At 47.4% G+C, this 19,156-nt stretch overlaps 1 protein-coding gene across 11 annotated transcripts in view; it reads right to left on the bottom strand.

The window, feature by feature from the left end:
* CAMK2G (calcium/calmodulin dependent protein kinase II gamma) overlaps nucleotides 1-19,156 on the bottom strand; it is a 175,138-nt gene that overhangs the window by 41,023 nt on the left and 114,959 nt on the right. For all 11 annotated transcript variants that reach the window (XM_084633764.1, XM_084633765.1, XM_084633763.1 and 8 more), the window contains exon 13: nucleotides 5,244-5,284. In XM_084633764.1, coding sequence (XP_084489890.1) covers nucleotides 5,244-5,284 — 41 coding nt within the window. The remainder of the gene's footprint in view (nucleotides 1-5,243; nucleotides 5,285-19,156) is intronic.

Here is a 19,156-nt window from a genome sequence, read left to right on the forward strand (position 1 = left end):
GGATGATGGAGGCCAGAGAGACCATGCAGAACTTCAACTTTTTGAGAGACTTGTTGAGGCACTGCAGGTCCAGAATGGGTCTTAGAACCCTTTTCCCCTCCTGTCACAGGGGACCTCCTCCACTGCCCCCAGCTACATGAGGTTCTCAACCTCTTGAACGAGGAGTTGTTCGTGAGAAGGGTCCCGGCAGAGCGACAGGGAAGGGGTGGGGAGCAGCCAAGAATTGCAGGGTGTAGCCCCAAGATACAATTTCTAGCACCCAACGGTCCAAGGTGACTTGCGACCAGGCCGAACGGTAGGGATGAAGACGGTTAAGGAAAGGATGTGGCGGATCCGGAGAAATGACTGGGGCGTCGCCCTTGAGTGCACCCTCAAAACGAGCACTTCTGGCTCTCGTGAGGCTTCGATGGGATGGGCTGTGCAGGGGAGTGGGAGGAGGAAGGGCGGCAACAATTAAAACTCATGACCCTATCCCTTCTCCTTGTAGGCCCCTGTTGAGGCTGCCAAGGCCTTGGTGGCAGGGGCGACCGGAACTGCTTCCTTGCTGACTGCGGCGTATGCAGACCCAGCGAGCAAAGGGTGGCCTGAGTGTCCTTCAGTCTGTGCAGCCTTTTGTCAGTGCTCTGCAAAGAGACCATTCCCATCAAAGGGAAGATCCTGGATCGAGGTCTGCATTTCCTGGGACAGGCCAGTGGTCTGAAGCCAGGATCTGCGCCTCATGACCACCGCCAATGTGACCACCCTAACTGCCAAATTGGCCACGTCCCATACCATTTGGATGGTGCACCTTGCAGCCGTCATACCCTCCTCCTCCAGGGCCCTGAATTCCTGGACCGAGTCCTGGGGCACTGAGTCCTTGAACTTACAGAGGGAGTCCCATAAGTTGAAACTGTACTTCTCCAAGAGAGCCTGGGGGTTGGCCACCTGGAACTGAAGGCTGGCAGTTGAATAAATCTGTCTCCCAAAGATGTCCAGCCCCTTGGCCTCTTTATTCTTGGGGGCTGAGGTGGTTTGCCCCCATCCGTCCTTCTCATTGGCTGCCAAGATGACCAGCAAGGCCAAATATTTGAACCCCTTGGCAGGGACAAAATACCTTTTTTCTGCCCTCTTGGAAGTGGGAGGGATGGAAGGAGGAGTTTGCCAAAGGGCTTTTGCTATTTTTAGGACCCCACCATGTACTAATAATGCAACACAGGTGGGGGTAGAGGTCGAGAGCACATAGAACAGGGCGTCCCCCTGTTTGGCCATCTCCTCCACTTCCAAGTCCAAGTTCGTAGCCACCCTATGAAGCAGGGCCTGATGTTCTTTAAAATTGTCCGGCGGGCTGGCGTGGAAGGGGCCTGCCACACCCTCATCTGGGGACAACGACGACAAATGGGTCACCGGGGAAGGGGAAGAGGGTTTTGGGGTGGGCGCTTGCTCCTCTCCCCTAGCCTCCGAATGCGCCTCGCGCACCGAGCTCAGTGCCACTGGTTGCTGCTCTGAGGCGGTGGCCAAGTAATGGACTGACTGAGGCATGAGCACCACAGGCATGCCCCACACGCCCCAGTAGGTCCGTTGCACCAACCACTGGCCTCGCTGCCCTGACGGCATCACGGAGGTCGATGCAGCCTCAGGTGCCCAATCATGCTGATGCTGTCGCGTTAAAGTGCTGAATTTCCTTTCTGAACTAGAGGAATCACCTTCCGGTGACCACGGAGGGGACACTGAAGCTTGCGTCTGTCGCCACAGGAGACCGGTGTCTCAAGTAGGTGGATTGGGGACAGGGGGATCAGTACCGTGACGCAGACTGCTCCCGCGGTCTAGGAGACTGGGATCTGCACCGAGAGACAGCTGGTGGAAGGATGATTGGTGCTGGCGATATGGTGACCGGTGCCTTCCTCTAGACGACCCGCATCGAGAAGGTGGAGACGGTGAGTGCGGTGCCAGAGATCTAGGTCATCCCGCAGAAGACAGAGACCTGGAGCATGCAGAGCACTGTCTCATCTCTGGAGACTGGCATCATTCGCCCACCCTCTGGGCGGTCTTTACGGCTGGTTTGCCCTCACCAGGAGCCTTTGCCTGTGACCTGCGACACATGCGGTCCTGATAGAGGCCTCTGCTCTCTGGGAGCCGGGAGAGCCTGGAAAGGCATCGATCCTGTCACCAGTCTGCGTCCCCTACTGTTCCCTGGAGTCAGTGGAAGATTCCTTGGGGGACTAAGGGGACACATCGGTGTGGGGCGTCCCCATGTGGCTCTGATGTGGGCTGTTGGCCTGAACTGGGCCCTTTGCCCTTCTTGCTCAGTGCCAGGGAGTCACCCTTCTTCGACTTCCTCTTAGGCTCTGGTGCCAGGGGTGTGCTGTGTGCCAAGGTGCTTGGGGCAGAGTCTAGCCAGAAGGCTCAGACGCCGGGCGGACAGCAGCTTCCATGAGAAAGATGGTCTCACTCTTTCTGAGTTCTGGGACGAAAGTTCTTACAGATGCGACACTTCTCCTTCACATGTGATTCCCCCAAGCATTTGAGGCAGCTGCTATGGGGGTCATAGGGCTGTTGCAGTCAGAGCAGGGCTTAAAAACTACTTACTAACTAACTACTTGTAAACTATTTACAAGGCCTAAGACTCGAGCCCTTGAGAGGCAAGGGAAAGGCACTCTGACTAACCACCACGGGCAGTAGGAAGGAACTGGGAGGGTGTAGGGCCGGCAGCGCCTAATATACTGATGCGTGAGAGCGGCACTCAAGAGCGTGACCCTACAAATACTGCTAAGGCAAAAATCTCAGATGGCCGTGCATGTGGGCACACGCGCTCCTAGAATGGAATCGACATGAGCAACACATCTTGAAGAAAAAAGTGATTATTTTCTAGTTTATTATCTATCCCTTTTCTAATGATTCCCAACATTCGGTTCCCTTTTTTGACTGCCGCTGCACATTGAGTGAATGTTTTCAGAGAACTATCCACAATGACTCCAAGATCTTTTTCTTGAGTGGCAACAACTAATTTAGACCCCATCATTTTGTATGTATGGTTGGGATTATGTTTTCCAATGTGTATTACTTTGCATTTATCAACATTAAATTTCATCTGCCATTTTGTAGCCCAGTCACCCAGTTTTGTGAGGTCCCTTTGTAACTCTTCGCAGCCTGCTTTGGACTTAACTATTTTGAGTAGTTTTCTATAGTCTGCAAACTTTGTCACCACAGTGTCACCCCCTTTTCCAGGTCATTTATGAATATGTTGAATAGGACAGGTCTCAGTACGGATCCCTGGTGGGCATCTGGGGGATGTCCACCGGAGGGGAGGGATAGCTCAGTGGTTTGAGCATTGGCCTGCTAAACCCAGGGTTATGAGTTCAATCCTTGAGGGGGCCATTTAGGGATCTGGGGCAAAAATTGGGGATTGGCCCTGCTTTGAGCAGGGGGTTGGACTAGATGACCTCCTGAGGTCCCTTCCAACACTGATATTCTATGACACTGCTGTTTACCTCTCTCCATTCTGAAAAATGACCATTTATTCCTACCTTTTATTTCCTGTCATTTAACCAGCAGGGAAAGTCTGGGGCTTCAACTGAAATCACAAACCTGGATGAATAAAGTGCTCCCTTCCTTCGAGAGGAGAAGAGTTGCACTTAGCAACAGGCTAAGTCCTCATTTACTGGACTTTTCTACTCATCCTTGCTCTAAACAGCTGGTTACCAGGTGTAAGTCACCATCTGGAGTCATGGCCTGTGTCCTGGGGAATGGCTCCTTTCTGAACTCCAGAACCGAAGGCTGCACACTGTAGCCCATAGAGCTAGCGTTAGCGTTTATTTTATTCAGCAGTAATGCAAGGAAAACTACAGACCTGTCTCGTGTGCTAAAACAGACACACACAAATATAGGCTTGAGGTCTATACACTTTGGCACACATGAATGGCCTGACGATCACCCCTGAGTTTGGGGGAACTGGGAACAGAGTGTATAAGAGGGGGGATTGTCCATAACACCACCAGCCAGCCACAGGAACATGAGCTAACATTGGCTTTTGGATATTTTAGGACGGGAACGTCTGCAGATGTGTTACTACAAGAGTGCCATGGCAACAAACTGACGTATATGATAATAAGTTGAGATCATTAACATCCTAACCTATAGGAGAAGGGCCTCCCAACATTAGTAATGTGAGGAATACAAATAAGGAAGAGGGGAGAAACCTTGCTGAATATGCATTAGACAGAGTGGTGTCAGCATAACATGTTATAAAAGTTGTATCCCAGCGTGGGGGCAAGAGGAGAGCGAGATACAGCCCTTGGGAGGTGCCAGGATGATGGCCACTGGTGATGATGAGGAAGGTGATGGTGATGAGGAAGATGATGGCTAACATTTCAGTTTGTTCTGCAAGGGATGGCATGAGTAAATGGATGTTCTGATGCATGTTCTGTATTATCTCTATCTACCTTGCTGGGTTAGAGTGTTTGTGACTTTGCTAAATGTACTAATAAACTATTACAAATACACACAGGTTCCTAAAGAGTGAGCGCTGCAGCTGTGCCCTTCGGGGTTCCCAACTGAACAGTAATTCTAACAATACTGGGCCTGATCTCGGGACAAGAACTTGTCAAACCTCAGAGTGATCACTGGAAATTCTTAAGTAACCAACACAATGAATATCAGATTCATAGATCAGGCTACAACACACATAAGGAGAGTGAACTAAGGAAACGGTGATTTCCTTGAACAGGGAGCACAGAGTCCCTGGCCTGTGAGGGTGGAGAAAGCAGTACTGCTTGCCTTTTCGCAACTCAGATGTAACCGACACAGTGAAATGGTTACATTCTGACCCAACAGATCCCCAATGGGTGGAACTCCCCCTCCCCACAACCCCCAGGCCCTGTCAATGGAGCGAAGGGGTGAGATGGGGAGATTTCCATGAGTGCTGCTGGCCTTTGTCATCCTCTGACAATAGCTTTGCAAAAAAGCAAAATCTTCCCATGCTCAGGAGCCGAACTGCACAGGCCAGGGCTTGTGCCAGACGGGATCAGATCTTTGGTCCCTCCAGCCCAGTATCCTGCCTCAGGCAACAGCCAGTACCCAAACCTTAGGGGGAAGGAAATCCTATAACACACCTTGCTAGTTGTATGCTGTGCAGGTAAGAGGTGTGGGGATCTGACCCAGCAGCTCCCTAACAACCCATTCTTCAGAGGACAGCCCCAGTACTGAGGCAGCTGCCTGCTGGTAAATGGACTGAAAAGGAGCGGGGAGGTAGAAAAGCTTGGACCTACCTTCACTCCATCCGACTTCTTGTTCAATAGGCTTTTGGTAGCTGCAGAGAAAAACAGGACAAGGTGGTGAGGGTTTGGTTTTAAAGCTCTCTTCCCTTCCCTTCCAGATTGCACAAGAATTAAAGGGACAACCCCCTGCTAATTTCTCTTGGTAATGATGAAAGCAGCAGAGGTCAAACTGTTGTGTCGCTACCCATCACAATCAGATCGAGAGAAGGAAGGTAGCCTGCCCTTTCTATTCAACAGTTAGTGTTAAGCCAGCAACTCTCCCACCCTCCCTAACCTCACTGAGATCCAGTGTCCAACAGTGCAGAGCTCCCAAGGTGATTTTATTTCAAGTCCTCTACTCTCTCACAGCCTCCCCTTCCTCCAAAGGTGACAGCCATTACAGAGAAAAAGCTGAAGACATCCGTCAGATTCTAGTATCCGGACAGAGATTTTCCCTCAAGTACAGCTATTTACATAAGGGAGACTTTATTTATGAAGTTGCGGGGGGAGGTGTCGATAATGCAAAGAAATCCTAATCACTGCCAAGATGCAAAATTACCCAGAGGAATGTCTGGGATAATGGCAAGTAATAAAATGGGATCGAGGACTTTGGTGGGGAAGGAGCAAAGGCAGCACTGCCAGCTTGTAAAGAGAGAGAGTGAAAAAAGAAGAGAAGGGAAGGCTGAATTTCTTCATTGACGGTGATGGAAGCTCTGCCATGCTTGGTCTGAACAACTAGAACTGAGAAACCAACAGACAGACACACACATAGGAGGAGGAGTGTCTGGCAGTGCACGAGAGAGAGAGAGTCACACACCCAAAGTGCGCGCGTCTGGCCATGTGCACATATGATCAGGGTAGGCGGGGCTTGCACGTGCAACAGGAAAGTGACACATTAACAATGGTTGTCAGCAATGGGCCTCCCTGCCTCCATTCTCAGTGGATACAGAACGGTTTGGTTAACTCTCGTGGATGGTGCCCAGCAGTTTCTACTCCCTTGGCAAGAAGCTGCTGTGACAAGGAGTTGACATGACTTTCCTAAGCAGCTATTTAAAAGTGTGTGGCCTCATCAGCATGAGCAGGCACCAGATTGGGATGCTAACCACAGTGAGGACATGGACAAAGAGACAGAAAGAGAGAGGAAGAGGAAGTGACAGAATGTGCAACACCAAACCTGCCTTGCTTAGAACCTCTGATGAAACACTCCATTGTCCTACCACTCCCAGAAGATGTGCTGGTAAACTGGCACTCACGCTTTTCTCTGGATTTGTCCACAATTAGACAAGAAGGCATTGCAACAAACCAGCAGCTGCAAGGCCTTGAGACTGAAATACCTGTGTAACTCTTCAACTCCACACCCATACACCTCAGCTATCCCACATGGCCGACAGACTTTACTTATACTGGTTAGACAACACCTGAGACAAAACTTTTTGCTCAGCTCAGGCTGAAATGGTGCAGACAACAGCTGCTTCTCTCCAATACCAAGAAAATAACACCATAAACTTGGCAACTGCCATGGCTGAGCTGGTCCTAACTCTACTCCATAATGCAAGCATCTCACGTCTGGAATTTGCCTTAAAGCTCCAGCTCCCAAAAACAGCACAGAGCAGGCCTGCACTACTGCCCATGTCCTGGGGGCCCAGGAACAAGCTGGGAGTCTGCTGATTCTTCACTCTCCACACTTCCCAACACTCCCATTTACCTCTGTAGACAGGTAAAACATTATGAAGTTACACCAGAGACCACGGCTTCCGCAGACAGCTTCCCCACCTGCTTACACTAGCTGGGCCTCTGGTGGAGATAGTCTTCCCACCTGCCCCAGGCATTGTGGATGCCAGCCTAGCCTCTAGCAGAGAACACCTCCCACCCAGCCCAGCACCCTGCAAAGCAGGCATGGGCCCTGGAAGACACAGCTTCCCCTCCCATCCCTCTGCTGGTACCCACTGTGATCTCAGCATTTCACATACATACAGTTCTCTCACAGTCCAGTTACTAGTTCAGCAGTGAAGAAAGAAATTCAGTTGGTTGCTCATTTAGCTCATGCATCATCATGATTTGTAAGGATACTCCGAGGATACAGGAGATGCACACTCTCACAGTGACAAAGAGGCGGCAGACATCCCAAGCAAAGCAGACACTACGTAATTTACCCACTGGTTAATCTGTACACATTATCTGACAGAAATCAGAGGATGTGGGTGGGATTCCTGCAGCTAGCGACAGACAGACAGGACTTACTTCTTTAATGAGAGGAGCAGACAAGCAATCCCCAGCATTCAACACAGGAGATATCAGGGAAATGTGTGGGGGACCCCTTTAAGTTTAGCAAAGGTCTTGTGCACCCATACTTTGCTGGTTTCCAAGCATGGGTCACTGACCGCATCCCTCCCCACCTCCTCTATGTAAGGAGATTCAAAACCCCCTTCCCTCCACAGTGCTGTTAAGAGCCCCTACTGAAAGTCCTATAATTTAACATGTATTTCTATTACTGGTTTAGCATCTCTTCATTAATCTCTGATGAGAAGCACAGAGCACAACCTCTGTCCCCCACCCCCTCTGCCGGCCAGGCACATCTTGTTTTAGTCTCTGACAAAAATGAAAGGCAGCCCCTTAGGCTCACAGTCTTGGCATTAAGAGTCACAAACCCATCATGCTGAACTCATCAGCAATGAACACTGGACACACTGGATGTGCTGAGGGGCAGCGTTTCACATGGGACCAAAATACCAACTCCAAACAATGCCATGGAATGCTTCTCCGAGCCCCATTCCTCTCACTCTTCTTTCTCAAACAACAGTCCTTTGGTCTGTGTGCTCTGCAGTTGCCTTACCTCCAGGTGGCAGGCCTCAGGTCATGCCACACGTCAGTGATTGCCAGTCCCAATTTGGCCACCCAGAAATTCATGACTTCCATCCCTACACTTAGTTCACTAACCAACACTGGCTCTCTCAGCCCTGCAGCAGTACAGGGCTGAGACACTGTTATGGTCTCAAGCTGGCAGGCATTTTTGGGGGGTGGTGGGAAGGAAGATCACTGAATTTAGCTTTGTGAAATCTGACTGCTCCACAGTAGCCTGACAGAGAGCTTTTCTTCTTGCTTTAAGACAATATTGTACTGGGAACAGAAACCCTAGGGCTCTCTACTGTCCTAATTCACCCCATTTTACAGAAGAATTGGAAGCAGAGGGGAACCCAGTTCCATGTTCTCCTAGGACACAGTAGCTGTTTATTTCAGAGAAACCTGCCATTGCAGGGTAACAATCAACCTGATCCATCTCAGTACAACAGGGTTCTAAAGAGCACATGCAAATAAAGCCCTTTAGTCTGGGCTTCCCAAAGTTTTAAACTCAGATTCTTGAGCTAATCTGCTCAGCCCCACCTGCTGAAATAGCAGGCGCTAGCCACACACACATCAATTCCCCCTCCCGACTCATGTGCTGGTCTCGCTGCAGGGCCCTATACATGTCTGGCCTTCAAATCTGGTTAGTAATTCAGTAAAATCAACGTGGTGATGGTTCCAGATTAGATGAAATCTGTTCTGCATGCCAATTTCTCAGCCAGCAAGCATGGATGACGTTTCACTGGGTGCGCAGGCACTTGCATGCTGGTTTTTTTACTGGCAGTGAGTGGGTGTGGGCTAGGTTCAGGCACTCAGGAGATAACAGGACTCATGCCACGTACCTTGCTCAGCCAGGCCGGCAGCACTCATGGCGGCCGAAGCAGGGGCGGAGCTCTGCCTGCCAACTGATTGGTCAGAATCATTCAGTAAGAGGAGCCGTAGTAAAGCAATAAAGACCAATCAGCAACAAGAGAGCAAGATGCAAGTAAATTAGTGTTAAAGAAAGGTGAGGAGAAAAGAATGTAAAGTTCTGAATTAAAATTTATTTATGTCCTTCAAACACAAAGACAAAACCAAACTGGGCTACAGAGACAGTTTGGGTGGATTCCAAGGACCCAGGAATGACGTTTGGAAAGCCATGGATTTAGTTATAACAAAGTTTTGAGAATCAATTTGCAAGCTATGGATTTCGATGTAAGCAAAGCCAGAAGGAACAAACAGCGGGGTTCTGGTCTGATTTGTTTATTTTAAAGTCAATGAGCCTGTAGTGAAGTGTTTTGGGAAAGGCTTTGGAGGAGGCTGCAGACCCCAACTAAATCTTATCATGAAGTCATGCATTAACATACAACAAAACCCAACAGGAATAAGAATAGATAAACATCAAATAGAGGAAGAAAGAAACCTCTCAAGCTGGAGGGCATCCATAACAAAGCTTTCTGTGGTAGAAGAACTAAATTCCATAAGAATGGCTAACACAACCAACCCTCTGGCAGCCTGGAATTCTCATCCCCAAATGTGTAGAGTCTGGGAGTGAAAAGCTCTGGCCTCACCCAGAGTCAGGGGTGCTTAAAGGTGAAATCAGACTCTTCAGACACAGCATATCCAGCGACACAGATCTGGGACTGTAATCTGGCCCTCTGTACTGTAGGTTGGGAGGAAACCCGATTTACTGCATTCTTAACCTGCCCAATGCTTTTCCTGGATCTGTCCAAGTACCAGTGAATCAACGGTCACTATGCAGCAATGCAGACTGTTCAAGAGATGTAGAGAACCTAGGATCTTCCAGTCACCTATCCATTATTCACAGGACCATGAATTCAGCAGAGTTCTGGTTCTGCAAGTTTTTTCTAATGCTGACACTCATCGACAAAATGATCAAACCCATCACATAAGAGGGAAGTACCGCTTAGGACACACTTAACGCCATCTAAATTATTTTATGTACACACAGCACTGCCCTATAACACCACATGAGATGCTGGAATAAAAATGAGGTCACTCGTGACTGGTCTGTCTGACTACAGTGCTCACACACATCCACCCTTCTGGGAATCACGTGCTCCAGCACATAGATGGAATCAGCTGAGCTAGTGACCACATGTCCTAACGCATGCACAGTTGGGAGGTTACAAGGCTGCATTTATAGAATGGGATATGTAGACCCAGCCTTCCCAATCTGCTGCCCCAAATCCTTCTCCTGTAGTTAGCAGGAGTGGGAGAGGAGAGAGCAAAAGAGAGAGCGTGTCTTTATGGGAAGAACATCCAGAGGGGACTCCAGGTACTGGCATCCAGCCCCATTTGCAGCTTCACAGGTTTTTCTACAGCCATTCTTGTGTTACGTTCCCCTGTCCTTGGAGGTCAGCAAAGAGTAGTCTCCCTGGCAGTGAGCTCCTAGAGCCTAAAAGTCTGCCTTAGAAAACTGAGCATCTTGCCTAGCCCAAGTCTGAACTATAATGCCATGGAAGATTTGATTAAACTAGCCCATGAAAACTTCTGGAACAAGCAACTTGATACCTTATACCTAATCTCCAAACGATCCTCGAGCCATCTGGGGACACACTACACAGAGATGGGCTTCCCAAAACCAAGGAGGGGAAAACATCTTACCAAAATATATTAACATAGTCTAAGCAACTGATAAAGATGAGGACAGATCCTGAGAAGACGCTTTCTGTGGCTGAGCAGACAGCTATTTGTCAAATCATAGTGAGCAGCAATAGGACCAAATGAACTCTAATGGACAAGAGTCGCTAAACCAGAGACAAAAAGGTGGGTCAGACTTTCAGAACCACAGTCACTCAGGAACTAAAAAGGAACCAGGTCTTTATTCTTACCCCAGACAGATGGCAATTTTTCCTGGCCAAAGGGTGATAGAATTCTAAGGAAGAGTGAATTTACCTCCTCTGAAAGAGCTAACAGCACCCCTAAAGCAAAGCCGTTTCCCGGTAGGAGAAACTGTTCCCCTTTCCCTATGGAAGAGGGGGCAGAGCTCCTTTCGGTTGCAGACAGAGAACAGAGGGCTCTCACACTAACACAAAGTAGTCCGAGAACAGCCACATGAGAGAAGCAGCAGAAGAAAAAGCAAGAAAAAGCTCAGCTACTGACAAAGAAGATTTCAAAGAAAAAAATAATTCCTACCCTCTGACAGTTTAGATGAAGACGCGTTTGTCAAGAACTCAGCTCCAGCCAGCAAGGCCAATCTGATGGCTCCGAGCTCCAGCCGATGAAACCCTCCCTACGTCTCTGCAGCCCCGAATGCTGCTAAAAGGGCTCCCCTGATTCCTTCTGGGCTCACTCCATCCACACTCCTCTTTTGCCACATGGCAACTAGCTCCTCTCCCTCAAACGAACATGAAAGAAGCCAGCAACTGTATATTCTGACCACCTTTCAAAACAAGCATCACCTGTAAGACTCCAATAAACCTTCACATCTTGACTGCATTTTAGACCAAACAGAGTAACGATGACGTCTTCAGGGTCCGGTAATTATCTACTCGTGGCCAAGCTTCAGAGGGCAACTTCCCTTCCCCGACACACTAGCTCCCTGGATACTTTATCAAGAGGGACAGCAGAAGGATCCTGGGTGCTCTGGCCATGTTGTTAGCAGCTGCTGTCACTAGATAATCTGAAGGGGCTTAACAGAAGAAAAATGCCCATCCAAACCATTAGCTACCTGAGGAATCATTCTGTTGGCCACAGGAGAAGGGGCAGAAACAGAAGTCTTCTCCAGAGAAATGAACACAGGATCAACCAGTCCCCCTTAGAACAAAGAATCATCCAGTTACACACTTAGAGAAGCAGGAACACAGGCCTGAGGAGAATTAGAAGAACTTTTTCAGCCTGGCATTTTAGAAGAGGTTCCACATTGTTTTACCAAAGACGACACACAACTATAAAGTATGAGAAGTTGTACCTTACTGAGGACCCAAAAGAAATATGCAGGCTCCTGGGATCACTAGAAAGGCTCCTTAGAAACTCCCCCACCCCAATTTTAGGATAAACGTAAGCACTGAAAAGCAGGGTGCTCAAATGCCAAAGGATTTTGGTGAAGAACTGGAATTTGAACTTCCAAGTAAGGAAGGACCTGTACTTCCAAAGTAAGATCTTCCAGTGACATTATGAATGCTATCGAGAGGGGCCCTACACCTGTACACAAGAACCAGATGCAAAGGAAGACCATGAGAATCAAGGTGTTGGCCTCAAACCATAAAAATACTGGCACAGACTCTGTCTGTGAAAGAGGAGGTGATGGTGAAGATGGGGGCTACATGCTGGTATTTAAATATGGTTTTGAGCAGCACCAGCACCACAACTTGTCTAAATGAAGGAGCTTCAAAGATTCTCTCCCCCCCATATGGAGGTTGCCTCATATCTCAAATTGCCTATCACTTGGAGCTGGGACAAATTCCTCTGATGTCAAGGGAGAGGGACAAAGACAGGCTGGGAACAAATACACTTTCACAGAGGAGACAGACATTTGTTTCCCTCTGTCCTGCCACCCGGAATATTCAGAAATTTGTCCATAAGCTCATAGGGAACAGGCCCATCTCAAAGAAAGGAGACACAGTGAATGTTGGTGGTAGAAATACTTTTTTCACCTCTCAGTTTTAGCACTGGTTTTCTAAAGGAGCCAGGAAGGAACCTTGGTAAGAAACTTCTAGACCCAGAAATTCTACAAACAGGGAATCTCTTCTCTTTTGAAAACAAGATGTCAAATGGACAGTTAATTTAGCAGCTTTTTATAAATCAAAACCACCAAAACCCCCATAAAAACTTACCCAAAGACTGTCAGAGATGAAGCAATTCCAAATTTGACAGACCAGCACTAAAACAGGAACCAAAAGCACGAGGGGGATTTCAGCACCTCTTTATAGATCCCTTCTGACCTTGCCCTGTAGTGCACTTGTGTAACACATGTCAAGGCGCATAAACACCACTGACTCCACTGCAAAGCTCCAAGAGGTTGTGCACTCTCCAATAATATTTATATATGAAGATACATTTGTGATGGAGAAGACAATTGATCCTGGTTCATGCCTGAGGCTCCCTACGTACTTCCAATAATACAAATAAATAATAATTTCTCCCTTTGGTGAACACTGGTATTTTATCTCCCTGTATTTCAAACAGAGTGGAATGGCTCTAGAGATTCTCTGGTTCAGTTCTTTATCTGTGTGCTAGGATCATCAATGTTAGCAGCTGCAGGGAACACAGTTGTGGAAGCTATATGTATTAGTTAACTGCTGCTGCAACACTGACAGGGAGGAGACATCTGTTATTTGTCCATCCTATAAAAGTTTATTTTAAAATAAACTCCTTTGTGATGGAGTGGGGCAAAGGGGTCTTTAAAATAGAGATACTGTATTTAGAATCCAGAGGCCATTTCTCACTAGATCTTAATATATACAAATATCTGAGGCCTAAACTACTTGACAGCATCCTCCATGAGAGGAAAATTAGTGAGGGAGAAGTGGAGGGGAGTGTTGCCTACTGTACACCTGTTTAACTCTGGAAGGACTTCCACCAAGGAATACAGAGCCTCAGTGACTACAGATGATGGAATGCATTTGAGGAAGTGTGACTATGGAAGAGATGGTCAGCGGACCACCTTCTGTGATCTCATAGGATGACAGCAACTTCAAAAGATGCCCACTAATACCAATCTCACCTCAACCGCCACTGCTCAGCATAAACCAGGGTGTGCCACCCAAGCCTATCGCAGAGACTCTTAACACTTCTCCTGGATTCACAGGGAGAATATCCCTTCTGCCACTGGATCAGTAACCCAAGGCCTCCATGTGTCAGACACCGGAACACAGTGACCGGGGCATCCCACGACTGAACTGAAATGGCAACTGAGGCACAATTACTCTAGTAATTGCCATGTAAAGTTGCAGTTATTTCAAAGAAGTATTCTCCACTGCACTCGAATCATTCTATCTGAAAGTCTCGGACATTTCATCTGGAAACGGCCACTGACTTGCTATTGAAACACAACTCAGGAGTAATGGCTCCCAGCAATTTATATGACTGATAGCTTAGCGTTTCATGTTCCCAAGGTGCCGACAAGTTGCTGGATGGGACTGAGTTATCTGTGTGGGACTCTTCCCAGTTATGAAGAGGTGTTTTCTAACTCCAGCCTTGCTGTAACAGTCACATACTCACGCATTAGACCAGAACGCTGAAGCGCTTAGGAAAGCATCAAGCTCGCCAGGAAAAGTCAGCTAGATGGAAAGAGCTGCACTCAACAGCTCCCTCCTCCCTGTGAGGGCAGAGATGAGGGGGGCATTTATTCCTCAGTACTACTACATTCATTCTGTAGAATGAACTAATGTGGGTGAGAGAGAACATGAAAAGCAGCCAGTCACTTTGAATGGACAGGATAAACAAGCAGAGAGTGAGGGAGAGAAAAGGGGAGGGGGAAAGGAGGAAAAGCAGCTTTAAAAAGGAGCAAACGTCTCTGTTAATATATACCGTATATAAACGAACAGGCTAATGAACGACTATAAGCCGATCCCCCAAGATGGATAGGTAAAAATAGTAAAACCTGTATGACCCTTTCATAAGCCAACTCTATACTTTAGGGGTTGGCAAACTTTGGCTCTCGGCCCGTCAGGGTAAGCTGCTGGCGGGTCGGGACGTTTTGTTTACCTGGAGCGTTCACAGGCACGGAGCCGCTCAGCTCCCTGTGGCTGCGGTTCGCCGTTCCCCACCAACGGGAGCTGTGGGAACTGGCACGCCACTTCCTGCAGCTCCCATTGGCGGGGAACGGCGAACCGCGGCCACAGGGAGCTGAGGGGCTCCCTGCCTGCAGACGCTCCAGGTAAACAAAACAATAATGTATTAGATATTCAATTCAATGATTTCATAGAGTTTAAAATCATCAAATTTTGGTGTAGACCCATTTATAAGCCGACCCCTGCTCTTTGATGCGTCACTTTTTTACCAAAAATATTCGGCTTATGAACGAGTATATACGATAAGTTAACCCTTTTATTTGGATTTCTCCCCCACCCGCACAGGCCACTACACTTAGCAGGGGAAAAACGTGCACCTGCATTTTGCCCATACGCTTCGTATCGTCAAATTTCCGAACACCTAGTCCCAGGCACGCACAGGTCTGCAATGCAATAAGATCAAATGGCACTTTCAGAGGAATTAACCCGCTTCAGCTCCACAGAAAAGTCTCAGGGGCAGGATCTGAGACTGCCTTTCCGTTTCCCAGATGTACCTGGCTTCCCCCACTTTGGGGCAAAGGAGGGGAGGCAGAATTCATTGAGGCTCAATCCTCAAGTACTCAACCCAGAGGCATCCTCTTTGGCTTCTATCATCATCAACCAGAGAAACCCTGGTTCTCTCTCGTGTGGCTGTTACTGGAGAAGGTGTATGGAGCAGACAGATAGTCCTGTGGTTTTTCCATTAGCCTCTGTCGACCCCGCACAGAATCAAACATCCTTAAGCCAGGTTAACACAGGAAACCAGACAGAGAAGATAGAAAGTTAGTTTTTAAGGGCCAGGTTTGTAAAGGAATATAGGTGTTGGTATGCTCAGTATCGCAATGCCTAACTGATTTTAGGAGCCTAAGTGTCATTTTCAAAAGTGATACAGGCATGTAGGAGCCTAAGTTCCATTGACTAAATGCCTAAATCTCCTCTGAAAATTACATTTAGGCTTCTAAATCGGTTAGGCATTACAACGCTGAGTACAGCAACACCAAAACACCTTTAAAAATCTGGACCTAAGTCTGTTTCAGTAGATGTTTTCAAACATCTCACTACTTCTGCAGAAATCCACCTCCTAAAACACCTACTCCAGTGCATTTGTGTGGCACGCAACGTGAGTGTTGAGACTTATAAGGTTCAGATGGTCTGACTGCCTCTTAGGCTGGAGTTCTTGCCAGACCCATTGAGTGTTCCAGCACGTTCCTCATTCAGTAGGTCGAGGATGCTGCAAGAATACCCTTTTGCAGCATTTCAGCACCCCCCACTTCCTGCCATAAGCAGGCTGGGAAGAGGCATGAATGCAAAGATGCCAACAAAAAAAGTTTTAACAGACTTTTTGTGAACCTCAGAGAAGTTTGGGGGTTGGTGTGATAGGAGGACAAAGGCCAGTGGTGGTCCTCATTTTCACATAATTTCATTTGCTCTGCCGAAGCGTAATAATTTCACTCTTACACCAGAAAAAATGCACAGTTGAGAAAATAATTAAAATCGACAGGATCCAGAGATGGGAGTAAAAAGGAAGTTTACTCACCAGCAAGTGGAGTTTTCAGAGTACGTTACCATAGCAGATCCACATTCTAGGAGTCCCGAGCCATTCCTGAATCTTTCTAAAGCATTTTAATAATGATGGACGAACAGTTCATAGCACTGTCTAAATTTTCATTAAATTTGACCTCATTTCCTGTTTGGGAAGTATCTTCAAATAGATCACATAACTCTCAAAATTTGTTTGTTGTTCAAAATTGCTTAAGAATTTCTTGGCCAATTTCCCACTTCATAATCCACCTTCAAAAGTCACCTGAGCTGGTGAGTTACTTCAGACATGTGGTCTCATTTCGGTTCCATGAATGGACGCTTACATAACACAGGGCAGTATGAATTTCAAATATTAATCACGTACACAATTCAAACTTTGCCTTTGCTAAATAACAGTTTAAAATTCACCCTCCAAGTATTCCTATTAGGAAAGCTCAGCCACTCAAACTTTCATGGAAGGCAAACATAATAGGCTTGGGGAGTATATAATCATATTTGGTTTTGGAATTTGAATATTTATTTATTACTATTCGCTCAGGTCTACAGTTTAACATTTACGGGCGCGCACACTGTCTGCAGATCCAGTCTCCCTGTCAGAGGTATAAAGGACTCTATTCTTAGAGCTGTCCCCTGCTCGCCTCAACCAAACTAGCTATAAAAACCTTCAGATGAGAGGATGAAGGCGGGTCAACTTGAATCTGTAGAGGCAACATGTGGAGAACTCCAGTTATTGCCAGGTTAGCTTCTTTTCTCCCTCACAAAGCTGCCTCTGCTGCTCCTCCCCATAGATGAGCAAGCAATAGCAATTCCCAACAACAGGGCTGAGGAGTGAGTGGTTAAAGATGGAGGATCAAGCACAAGGTCTAAGCACACTTAAATCCCACTTATGGTCTATTTTGAGAGTTTAAGGGGTGCACAAGACTGGCGATGGCCCACTGCATGGCAGTGAATTTCACCCTGAATGACAACTGCTCTACAAATGATCATCCAGTTTAGATCCAGAGCTGGCAAATGATGTTGATTTTGAACTTCAAGTGGCAGCCTTACAAATCTTGGTGATAGATACATTATGGAGACAAGCTGTGTAGATGGCCACTCAACTGACAGAATGAGTTCCAAGTTCCTCCAGTCTAGAGCTCATTTGGTTGTACTCGGCTTGGCTACTGAGTTTCATCCATCTGGATAATTTTTGGATATATCTCACTTCCCTCAAAGGCTATAAACAAACAGGATAACTCTCAAAAGTAGTAACTCCATTTTTGACATCTAATATATGCAGTCTAGCCACTCCCCCAAACCCCCATGAGTGTGTTATGAGGCTGCAGAGGACGAGACCAGAAGAGAGAGATGGTTTGTTTCAGATGAACGTCTGAAGTCAATTTGGGCAGAAGTTTTAGGTGAGCACTGCTTCGTAAAGAAGGTTCAGTGTCAGAGTTTGGATTTCACTCACCCCTTTGGCAGAGGAGATAGCTACCAGGGAGCTAACAGTGGCTCCCAAGTGGTTCAAGGGATGTAGTCATAGGCCTGGCACCTTGAACTGATGGATAACAGTGTATGGCTGAATGAAGACAAGGTCCTTTAAGCAGAATAATGAAATGCTGAGTTCAGGTTAACTGTACCTTAACTGTGGAAAGGGATCAAACCAAGATATCTCTAGTAACTGATTGAGGATTAGAGGAGCCAAGCAGTGTGAGGGGTAACACATTACTACTACTACACACCTAAGAAAAGAAATGTATCCATTTACAAACACATGATTTTCTGGTGGCAGGAACATGCGACTGCGACAAGCCTGCTGCTTCACCCCTTCTGAATACACCACCCTACCAGACATTAAGAGCTCAAGACCCAGGCCTCCAAGCATCGTGACTGAACTGGAGGAGAGTTTGACCTTTGAGAGTAGTAGGACTAGCCAAGGCTTGAGACATCACAGGCAGATCACAGCATGGAACCTAGCCCTGTCCCATTTCAATCCCTCCAATGGGAATGGGGAACAGGGTGACTCCAGTTGGAACCCTTTCCTAGCAAATCCAGGACCCCTGACTGGTCTGACATGTGCAAGGCACCTGAAGCTTTGCTTTTAGAAGTGTACTATCAGGTGACCCTGCCTTCTCTAGACCAAAGACTGGAGGTTCGGAAGAAAAACAAGACCTTGTTGTGTGAAACATACAGTCAGGTTTCCTGGCTGGCGAGGACTAAGCTGAGCATTGCCAGCCAGATCTCCCTGGCTGGATCTATCAACCCTTTGTTTATAAGCAGGGTACCTTCTCCTTTATCTCCAGCAAGCCAGCAAGTTTGTGCACCTTCTCCAGGACTGCAGCAACTGGAAAGTCCAAGGGCTAAGCTCAGCTTAGCATCATTTCCTGTAATGCCTTATTGTTGTCATCACAGCAAGGAGACCAACTTAAACTAAATTTTATCTACTCTTCCTCCTCCTCCAATGCAGAGAGGTCACCTCTCAAATGAGCCTGCCACTGCCAAGAGATGGTCTCATGCCCCAAGAGCCATAAGGCCCAATTGGTCATACAATCCAAGACTTGGCATCCCCACTTTCACTGACATGTTAGAGGTCTGACCTCTGACCAGGCAAATATAATAGGTAAGCCATCAGCAGGGGAAATAGGAGCAAAAGGTAACCACATACTGGACTGGGTTGTAGATTTGTAAGGCTGCACATGAAGGGGAGACCTCTGTATCAGAAGTATTAAAGTGGCCCAGGATGGCTCTGAAAGCTCTTTAGAGAAATCTCACATTACAGCAGCCTCTGAAAGTTTGTTTTTGTGGAGTCTCCCCCATCAATGAGCATGGGAGGTTTGGAACTAGGAG

The sequence above is a fragment of the Lepidochelys olivacea genome (genome assembly GCF_965140295.1).
Source record: "Lepidochelys olivacea isolate rLepOli2 genome assembly, chromosome: 7".
Classification (NCBI taxonomy): domain Eukaryota; kingdom Metazoa; phylum Chordata; order Testudines; family Cheloniidae; genus Lepidochelys; species Lepidochelys olivacea.